This window comes from Anas acuta, chromosome 1 (assembly GCF_963932015.1).
Source record: "Anas acuta chromosome 1, bAnaAcu1.1, whole genome shotgun sequence".
NCBI lineage: Eukaryota > Metazoa > Chordata > Aves > Anseriformes > Anatidae > Anas > Anas acuta.
Window position 1 is genome coordinate 91,027,183 of NC_088979.1, and position 11,157 is coordinate 91,038,339.

An 11,157-nucleotide genomic window follows, 5' to 3' on the forward strand; every position below is an offset into this window, starting at 1 on the left:
CCAGAAGTTTATAAAAACACACAGACTTCAGCTAAAATGAGACAGATTTGGCACTGTGAGCAATAGTTTACAATATCCTGTAGATATTGTATGCGGTTATTGAGATCTTTGAGATCTACCCTTCAAAATAAAAAAAGTAATACATTTAAAACTGGAATTGTCAGTGTCTCTTCTCTCTTTCACCTTCTTGTCTCTTTCACATGACACCACCCCAAATTGAAAAGATCAAAAAAAAAAGAGTAACTTCTGTCTATTGTTCAAGCTTTGGCAGCCTGCATATGGCAAATTAACACTAAAAAAAGCACTTGCAATGAAGATGTTATTTTAATTGATGTAGGACATAACATGCAGCCCCCCAATTCTTCCTGTGGCTGTGGATTCCCACCGTTCCCAAGCTCTTCTCCGCACTAGTTATGAGATAACAGCTTCTTCCAGCCAGGCTCCAAAGCCAGTCAGGAGGAAGCCTCCCCTCTTTCCATGGGACAGGGATGAGGACTGCTCAATTCCCACCTCCTCTCAGCTGCCGTGGCTGCAGTAGGAAGACGTGCTGCTGACTCAGGGACAGTTGCCCTGTCTGCCCTGCTGCTCCCCACGCTCCTGGCATGGAGCACCCCAGAGCTAACAGCTGCTGTGCACATGGCATGAATTGTGATCCAAGGGCAGAAAAGAGATGCGATGGGCAAACATTTCTGACCTGCCTGTAAGATCCTCTAAAAACGACCTCATGTGACACAAAAGGCTGAAGCTCTTGGCTTCTGTTCTCCAGGCATCAGATCCAACGGAACAGACCCTATCCAACCCTACCTTCATTGAGTCCTGCCTGTTCCCCAATTACATGCATTCAACTATCCATGAAGAACTCTGCAACAGCTTGATGAGACAATCTAGCTAAAATCCTTTGGAGAACTGTCTTCACTAGTGTTACACTGAATCACTGCACAAAGAACGTTCAGTGTGACCATGACCAAGATACTTATCTTAACTGGCATGATTGTGCCTCACTGTATGAGGATAGCTGCTCTTCACTCGTGAGGCTTCCATTGCTGGCATTAAAGCATTAGCTGGTGGCACTACTGGATCAGTTAACTGGCATTCTCAGTGGCTCTTTGCTCCAGGAGCACGGGAGGACAGACAGCTATAGGAAAAGTTCCCATTGCAATACCACTGTGACTGTATCACATGAGAAAACAACACTGAGTGCTTTCACATATCATGTCAAAGAAGCTAGGTTAAGGTACACCTAAAGAGGGAGCTAAGTCTTGTGAAGAATTCACGCAGTATTTTGTTAACAAGCTTTGTCACCTCATATTTCACGGTCTTCTGGAAATGCCTTTAGTAAAAAAAAGGTCCTTTCCTAAAAACTGATCTGTTTCTTGCCCACTGTTGCTAATAGACAACCAACACAAGGGGAGGAAGCTAAAGAAAAACAATCCAGTTATCTACAGATGGGTATGTTGGATAAAGTACATGGCTGAAAAAAAAAAAGGATGGGTCCAAAAATCTAAATCAATAAAACCTAAGTGTAACTCCCTTTCTCCAAAGAGGAAGGATAAAGGCTAAGCAGATTTATGCCAAAGGCTGGCTAAAACACACTTAAAAATTAAAATAAAATAAAAATAATAAAAAAAACACTCTCTCCTCCAAGGCAGTCAATTAATTATTAAACATATTGATGTCTAATTTAAATGATTAGAAGGTCCTCCTCACTTGTTCTTCACTTCTTTGCAACCACACCTGGGTCACTTTTAGTGTCACCTTATGCTACCACATTCCAGTCAATAGAATAGTCAAACTCTTTGAAGGCAGAATTACACAACTGTGATGGTTGAGAAACAAAACAAAAGAAAAAGAACCACACAGGTCACCTTAGGAGAAGAAACCTTACCTCCTTACATGACATTACATTATCTGTATACAATCTATCTTTTTCAGTACTGATCTCTGCTCTTGGTTTGAGTGCAGTGATACTGCCAATGAGCAGTCATTGTGGAATCCATTCCACATTGAAACTGTTAGTACTTCTGCTTTCATAGTTCACACCAGATTACTCGCTAAAGCTCATCTTCACTTTGCTCACCTTTTATTTATGTCGCTTTTGCAGAAGAGCAGAGTATTGCAAACGACTACTTTACTTTGGCATCACAAAAGTGGATGGATTCATGCAGTTATCTCAAAAAATGAAAATATAAGAGAGCTATATCTTATTCTGGAATGCAAGACACACATGCTTAACACGGACCCTGTTGGCAGGTAAGAAGTTTTCAGTCCCATGTTCAATTTGTGCTCTACTAGACACACAGCATACCACCAAGACTTCCCACTCCCTCCTGCCTGCTTCTGGAGATAATTCAGGAGCAGGCTGTGGGCCAGGTGACTACAGTGGCAGTACCAGCAGTTCTCTCCCAGGTTACCACTTTTGCCAACACATACTGCATTTGCTGCATTCACCCTACATGTGTGAAACAAATCCAAACCATCCCAAATACACCGAGCTTATAACGCATGCTAACGATCAGGCTGCTCACGCAATTTATTTAAGTCTAGTGGCATACGGTCAGTTTAGCACTTATGGGAAGGTCTGTCAAGGCAGCACACAATTCCCAACTGCTGTTTGCTAGACTAGCTGAGCAATACAATAGAGCAAAATGGTTGGATACCACTGCTCTAAGCCATATGGTAGAAGGCAGAGCAATCTTACAGGACTTTTTGCTTTCCTGGAAAATGACCACACATTCTAGCCAGACAGCATTCTTGGTGAAACAAGGTTAGTTAGGAACCTTTCCAGGTTAAACCTGTTGTAAGGGTAATGTTACTTCCATTACTGCCTTAGGTATTTTGATGCAAGATATAAAGACAGTATTTGCAATCTTTCCTATTCTATAAACTACATTTCTTCCTAAAACAACACAATCTATTGTCCAGCATCAGAAATCAATTAAATAAATTATTAGGCCTTTGACTAGATACTGCCAGAAACAGAACACTCAATTTCACACTGTAAATTAGGCAGAGGTCCTTGTACAATCCAAAAACACGCGATCTCCTCACTAATGAATCTTTGTTTCCACAATCACACAAAGCTCTTTCCATTTCTCTCCTTCTCCACTGATGTTTTGTATTGTAATAAATGAGAACTCTTCTCTTCCTACGTTTTTTCATTTTGCAGATTTCAAGGCCATCATTGTCTGTACACTGCACAGCTCAGAGAAGGTAAATTCTTATTGCTGTTTTGTATTCTTAGTACTGTGATAATTTAAGACCTTTCCAAATTACCAACCAGTTCTCACTTCTGAGAATATTTAATATGAATTCTTTCACATATTTGCAATTGTTTGTCTTCCTCTCTCTTTACTACCTCCACCCTCCATTTTTAAGGCTGGTAACAAACCAGCAACGTTTTATTTAAACTAATATTAGCAATTAGGTTATTCTTGCATGGGAGGATTTAAGTATCATATATCCCATTAAGAAGTTGGTTAGTACCAGTTCACAGCCCTCAAATGAAGACCTGAGGAGAGAACACTTACCACAACTTGCAGCATACGATCATTCTGGGCTTTTGGTGCCTCAGTTAGCATCTGTGTCAGCGTCTGCATCAGTGTCTTTCCAAGAAGAATAACAGAGCCAAACATGGCAACTATACCAAACACCATTCCCATGCTGAACCTGCAAAGACAGGCAAATAGTTCAGCAATACATAGGCATAGGAAGCTCGTGCATATTTTCTGGATATTTAACTTCGCACATAAAGCTCATAGGGCAAAACTTACCAAGGGCTACTACTATTCATTCATCAACAAGGAAGTACATATATACGAGCTAAAGGAAACTAATGACACTAATAACATATAGTAGTAATGTATTTAATAATATATAATATTTTCCTTGTTTAGTGTTTGACATCCAAATCACATCCTGATTCATCTTCGAATATTTTTATGCTGTTCTTATGCATTCTATTTTTTATTCAGTTACCCAACACATGTAACTTGCCATTAGCTATGAATAAAAACATAACTTTACAATGTATAATTTACCATGTTGCACCACACCATCACATATTTAGAAATCTGGATCAAGTGATGGGGTGGCATACATATTTATATAAGCTTTTTCAATAAATTTTGCATCTTCCTCACCAGCAATAAAAAGTGCTAAAGAACAATAAATGAGACTCAAACTTCTTTAAAGAAGAAAAATTAAAAGGTACAAATGCAAGACCAGATGAAAATCAATTACTTAAAACACATTTTTCTTCTCACCCATTCATATTTCATTAAATCAGTGTCAAAAATCATTTCAATTTACTTTAGTTCACCTAATGGTGAATTTTTATTCACCATTATTATTATTATTATTATTTTACACAATTCAATAGTTGAAGGATGTGATAAAGTCTATTTTCTAGCTGCAACATTTCAATTTACTACCAGTCCTTCTTCCTCTCACAATCACGTACTTGTTCTCTTACCATCCTTAATAAGGCTCACTGGAAATTAGCAATTTTATTTTAAGCAATATGCACTTGTAATGCTAATTAAAGAGACCGATGGAAACATTATACTGTAATAAATTATACACATTAAAAAATTGTGATTGATACAGAACTACTTAAAAGCAAAGTAAAACCATTAGATACTAGAGAAACCAATAGGAAGCAGACTTCTCTTTCACAATTATCTCACTAATGGTAGCAATACAGGAAATGAAAAGAAATTCAAGCCTTACTTATTTTTATTTTCAGAGTGGATATAAAACAACACCAGGGAGGCAATTCACCAATAATTTTCCAAATCAGTCCAAAAGCATCCATATTAAACACCCAGCTTATTTACCCGTTACCAGCAGTCTGTGCAATCTTGGCAAGGAAAGGTGCAGGCAGGTAAAAGACAGAGCTAGAGCAATGTCCTTCTGAGTAGGTACAGTCACTGAATATCTGGGAAATCATTGGCAGCAGGGGCACAACTGTCTCTGGATAATTTGTAAACTCTAGTGATCAGGAGAGAGCTCGGTGTACAGTAATGGGCAGATCTGGGATATGAGAAGCTGCTTTCAGATCTACCTCTATAGAGTATTACATATAATAGCTTTATACTTAAGAGCTATGAATAGCTCAAACCACAGGCAAAAATGCAGTTTATAGATGTCTTGTTCTACAGCATCCCCATATGTAATCTAGCTGTAGATTTTTTAGCAGAGGGCATAGACTTATGCTGGCACAATCAATACCTTTATAGCAACCCTGTTTGGTTGGTTTTATCCTTAGCCTATAGAAATAACCACATCTAGGCATTCCACTTGTAAGGATGAAAAGCACAGATGTGGTGATAGTTGCTGCCTTTGTATTTGACAGAAAAGAAATATCATGAATTTATACCATAAATAGAGAAATCTGGGTTTCCATCTCCCCCAGTTGTAGAACTGGTGGTTGAAGAGAGCTGTTTGCCATCGCATGTGAAAAGGAGAGATGCTCAAGCCATATGTCAGCAACCAGTCTTCATAAGATGCCTTCAAAGAGCTGGATGACTGCAAAACAATGGAAAGTTAGTTTAACCCAAAACTTTCAGGAAGATTCTGTATCATGTGGCCAAGCAGCAAATCAGACTCATTTATATAAAGACAGATGTATAACTTCAAGTACATGTCCCGTGCATTATTTATATTTTGATATATAGGTGTGACCTGTAATACAAAAAGGCTACACCACTGTTACGATGCAAATCACAAGTTTAGGATTGGAAGAGAGATCAGCCATCCAGTGTTATTTGGCAATTGCAACCTTGTATCATCTTTCCTATTGTTAAATCACTTTCCATAATTTTTACCTGCCTGGTCAGAAGGCTAAGGAATGAAGTGTGGATGGTATTTTTCTATGTGCAATTACATTTTAGTAAACGTAGAAGTTAAAAGATTTTAAAACTGCAACAAAGTAAAACACAATCTGTTGGCTTTCATTTGGCATTGGCTTGTTTCTAACATTGGTGAGATGTGGAGCAGAAACGTGGGTATTGTTTAGCAAGGGTCAAAATGAGGTCTATTTTTCAAACACTGTGACTGAAGAGACTGAAATATTTGATCACACCGTCAAAAAGCCAAAAAGTCTTTAAAAGTATCACCATATATCGCAACAATGATTTCATTCACTACGATCATTTTCCAGCATTTCGAGGTACTGTTGGAACTCCTTCCTGCTAATTCCAAAGATTTCCTTTACACCTTGTCTTTGCAATGAATGCGACCTATGGACTATATAATTAATAGTTTACCACAGCAGTATCTAATATTATAGGCCAGGAGAAGTAGTTTTGCGATTGTTATTTTATAGTATGTGGTGTTGGTCTTCTCTCAACCTGCTTCGTGGAAGCTAGCATCAGAAAGCCTGCTGAAGGACAGCTTTCCTTAGAGGTGAAGGAGGAATCCATAGCTGAGGAAAAGCGTACCAGAGCTGTGAGCCTTCTGACTCTGGGCTGTTCCCAGGGCAGGAGTGTGACTGACATAATCCAGACAAGTCTTCAGAGCTGTCTGAACTACAGCATTGTTCCCGAATTTCCCTGTGAGCAGCAGCACCTACTGAAGACATCAGGAATGCGCAGTTCACAAGGGGCTCCCCTCTGCCCCCCAAGAAGGAACTTCACAACTTTCTGGCTGTTGCTGAAACGAATTTAGAACTCGCCAAGTTCCTTGCATTCCTTCTTGTCTTCCGCAGCAACGGTGGGGAATAAGCAGCTCATCTTGCACAGCCATAGACTTTCTCATTTTGTTGAATTAACTAAAATTCAAGCACTAAAAAAGCCTTCCACGATGCCAGAGCCACTTGCTCGTCGTTCATTTATTACCTATTACACCATTTTATCCTTCCTACCCATGTGTTTATGCATAAATTCCTTCTTCAATTTACTGGTTTCACTAAGATTTTTGTTCAGTCAGCTGAGGACAACCGTAGATGTTCTCATCATAATGCATCCCCTAGTCAACACTGGTCTTACCCTACAACATCACTACGTTGTCCACAACCATATCAGGGTTTGCTAGCCTAGCTGTAACAGAAGAGACCACAAGGAATATTCCATTTTTACGAAGCATACGTAAGCCAGAGAAACAAGGAAAACGCCTCCTCGCATAATCTTGAATAATTAAGAGCAAAAATATGCACAACATTAAGTACATTCGTCTTTTGGGACTTAAGGAAACAAACATCCTATTCACACGGGATCCCAAAAACCAACAACTAACTAACCACCACCAACAAAAAACTCACAAATGTTATAACTGGAAATAGAAATTTGGCACTTCAAAAATAGCTCTTATCTTTATCATATACAAAATCAACCTAGAAACTTCTCTCCTAGAAATTCCACCAGTGCATCCCACCAATTTATTGCAACCACACCACAGCTCCACTGTACCAGCAAGGCATAAACAAATATGCATTTTTTAATGAGAAATAACAAGATTACTGACCAATACTTTGGCCAAAAGACACCAAAAATAATTTTCCTTTGGGATTTTTCTCAAAAAAAGTTGAGTAAGTGGTGTTCATAACCATTAAATGACGGCATCCCTTTAATTTAAAGGCGTAAATGACTGCATTCCTTTTTTCCCCAATGGGATCACCACGTTACCAGGTGCACCCTCACACCCTGGTATGAAGTATGTTGGTACCTTAAGTCTCATTTCAAGCTCCCTCCACAGACTTTGGCTCCACTTCTTTAGCTTGAGCTCTAAGTGATCTTTGTTATATTAATTTCACTATAAAAGCAATACCCTTTTTATTTATGCAAGCTTTCAAAATAATGGATGTCTGCTGAATACTCCGGGAGCTCCACAACTATCTGCCAGCAAGCAGGAGCCCTTAACATTCTTTCGCGCTGACAAAGTCTGTTCGAGAGCCCCGAACCATTTCAGCTTCCTGACCTTAAAAGCTGAAGGCTAACCTTGACTGAATGTGCCTAATGCATCTTTTATTTCTGATAGCAGAAGGAGGGACAACCTTCCACCCTTTTGACATCCCTGATCCTTCAGGCAGAATGAAATGGGATGATTTAGCATGCTGGGGAGCAGGAATTCAGGGGTCTGCCTACGTGATTCCCTTTTTTATGACCCAAACTTCGCTGGGAAACTTTTGTATCAGTGCTTCAGTAAAGAGCAACAAGAGGGGCTTACATTTCCAAGTCCCACATTGATTTCTTGCTGATTTGCTAATGCAAATACATCTTGTAATTCAAGCAATATTATGTGAATTTATTTATGCAAAAAGACATACGCACAATTCCTCCTTTCATACTAATGAGTTTGAAAGGGTTGAGACTGCCACCCAAAAACGTTGGAAATCAGAAAAACTGTATAAGAGAAAACTGAGCATGAGACATTCAACATTGAACAAATTTACACAGAATAAACATCAACTGCAAGTTATAGCACACATCCTTTTCTTGCCAAAAATATTAAAAAAATAGATTAAAACAATCTAATATTTTTAATTCATGTTCTGTGTGCTGTTTCAGTGTACTTAAATTTTAAGGAATGGGAGATCTAAGCAGGGACTAACTTTTGCTACAGTTGCTAGCAAGCTAGGGTTATGAGTGTGGTGGGAGATTAAGAGTACTAGCAATAAAACAAGCATGAGTTTCCTGATTATATAAATCTGGTTATTTAATCCAAGTTCTATTTTGTTAGTGGTACTCACAATGAAACTTATCACTGAGATGTATTGCCATCAGATCCATCAATAAATTCACAGAAACCCAGCAGCTTCCACATCATTCCTGATGATTAATTACCTTCGTCAACTTCTAGGTAAACGTCACAGTTAAAATTTAACTCCTGGACTCTCCTGCCTGCTAGAGCATTCTAGGCATTCCCCTTCCTTTTTCAACATAACGTGTATTACACTTGGTGTAATAAAACTTGAAAAATCTTCAGATAAATTATTGTTGTTGTCATTTGCATCATTAAAATGTACAGAGTAGTATTTGACAAGAACAGCTTTCAACATTTGCTGAGCTCCATAACAATTAGCAGCAGGGGGAGCCAAGTACCCTTCAAGTTCCCTCATCACCCAAAACTCAGCTTTCCTTATAACATTTTTCCCCGTGTTTTACACCGGTGACGAAAAGCACATTTGTTACTTTGCAGCAATGCAAACTTCAAAAAGCGAAGGAATTAGAGATGGAACATTTCCTTTGGTATTTTCCTCATATTTAACTACCACAAGTCCTGTTTTGAGTACAAAGTTATCTATCGATCGTTAACATATATATATATATAATATGTATATATATATATATATATATAAAAAATGAAAATATATATAAATGAAACTCATGCAGTGCACACACGCGTTCCTGGATAGAACGACACGCTGATGGCATATCTTGGTTTATGCGCTCCTAAATATAATATCAGTGGCATATTTTGGTTTTAAACCTTTCCTACTCCATGTGGAGGAAGAAGACGAGGCTGATAACGCTCTTTTAGGAGTTATTTCTTTGAAGGACAGCCAGTTCCCTCTTATGACTTATTTATTTGAAAGGCAGCTCCGTAGGGCCCTGATATTGTTTTTCCAGTGCACTACGAGCCTCCAGAAGGAGACGTACATTGCTTTTAACCCAAATTTCCGAGAAATGCCGTCAGATACAAGCAGAGCACATTTATCAGTTAACCGCGGGAGGGTCCCCGGGGGGGGGGGGAGGAGGGGACCCTCTGCGCCAGGCCCGGGGCTCCCGCCCGGCCGTGCGCCCGCAGCCCTCACCTTGAGCAGCGTGTCCGCCAGGTACACGGCGCACCAGCCGCCCAGCACGCACACCACCACCGGGATCGGGATCATGGCGGCACCCGACGAGGAGGAGGAGGAGGCGGCAGCGGCGGCTCGGACGAAGGAACCCCCCCCCCGGAACTAAAGATGTCCCGGAACTTTCGCGCACCGGCTGCGCCGCCCGCACGGACTCTTCCGGGCAACGGAGGAAGGGCGGGTGAAGGCGTAAGGGCCAGCCCCTCCCGCCGCTGCCAGACGCGGGCCTGACGGCGCCTGCGCAAGGCGGGAGGGGTGTGTGTGTGTGTGGGGGCGGTGCCATGCGCTTTGTGGGCGTGGCCTGCTCTCGAGTGGGCGGGGCCACGGAAGCCCCGCCCCGCCCCGCCTGAGGGGGGGGGCGTCCCCCCGCCCCTCCCCCCCAGCGCTGAGGGCTGTGCCCCAGCCGGTCCCGCCCACTCGAAATTCACCTCAGCTATTCATTTTATTATTTATTTATTTATTTATTTATTTATTTATTTATTTATTTTTTTATTTTTTTTTTTATTTCTTGTCTTTATTTGTTTCCGGGAAGGGGTAGGGTGATGTGCTCTCACGGTCTCCTCACGTTGCCTGTTGAAGGGCGGGGGTAGAAGATCAAGAAAATGGCGGGGGGACAGCAGAGCTCCGCCGTGGGGGGGGTTCGAGGAGGTTGTGGAAGCGTTTCCCTGATGAGGGAGGAACAAAGTTCATTTCAGCTGCTGAAGTGCCTCCAGAAATCATTTAACACAGATTTCACGATACAAATAAAGCTTTGTGTGAGGCTGGTTGTGAGTGCCTTTCAGCCAAACACCCTCCAGACCATTATGTTACTTCCCTGCCTGCCATCACGCAAATTCTCTCATTTTGTGCCCCTCTCGATCCCTCGATACTCTCAGGCATGCCTTCATTCTTACTAGGAGTGAGGTGTGCCCTGAGGTCACGTCATAAAAGTTGGATTCTTTGGTTGAATCCTTCCCTAGTTCAAATACTCTTGAGTTTAAGCACAGTACATGGATTCGGCAAACAATAAGGAAAAGATGTATTTATTTGCCTATACAAACTGTGAAATTAAACCTACCTCCCCCCCCAAAACAAAACAAAACAAAACAAAACAAAACAAAACATATCCTCAGTTTTCCCATTATTTCTAAAGATTTTTTTAGGAATGAAGATGCCAGTGGTGGGAGAGCCCTCTGCAGATGGTGTCTTCCAGTCTGCCTTTCCCTGCATGCTCCAGATAAAGTATCACTGGCCTCAGTTACTCAAAGATTACTCTCTCTCAAAGATTATGCCTCTCTGCTACAAATGCTTATTCCATCCATTCTTCAGCTCTAGTGCATTAATATGTGGGTTCACAGACTGTGCTGTGGGACAGCTGTTTTTAGGAA

The 11,157-nt window shown here is 40.8% G+C and overlaps 1 protein-coding gene across 2 annotated transcripts in view; it reads right to left on the minus strand.

Moving 5' to 3' along the window:
- MBTPS2 (membrane bound transcription factor peptidase, site 2) overlaps window positions 1-10,002 on the minus strand; it is a 31,553-nt gene extending 21,551 nt beyond the window's left edge. The window contains exons 1-3 of one of the 2 annotated variants that reach the window (XR_011098102.1): window positions 9,752-10,001; window positions 5,378-5,526; window positions 3,528-3,666 (exon numbers count right to left, since the gene is read on the minus strand). Coding sequence is in view for 1 of the 2 variants with exons in the window: in XM_068687469.1 (XP_068543570.1) it covers window positions 3,528-3,666; window positions 5,378-5,526; window positions 9,752-9,826 (363 nt within the window). In the remaining variant the exon portion in view is untranslated. Of the gene's footprint in view, window positions 1-3,527; window positions 3,667-5,377; window positions 5,527-9,751 lie in introns of both variants that reach the window. The other variant, XM_068687469.1, reaches the window with a different exon arrangement.
- Between the last annotated feature and the right edge of the window lie 1,155 nt (window positions 10,003-11,157).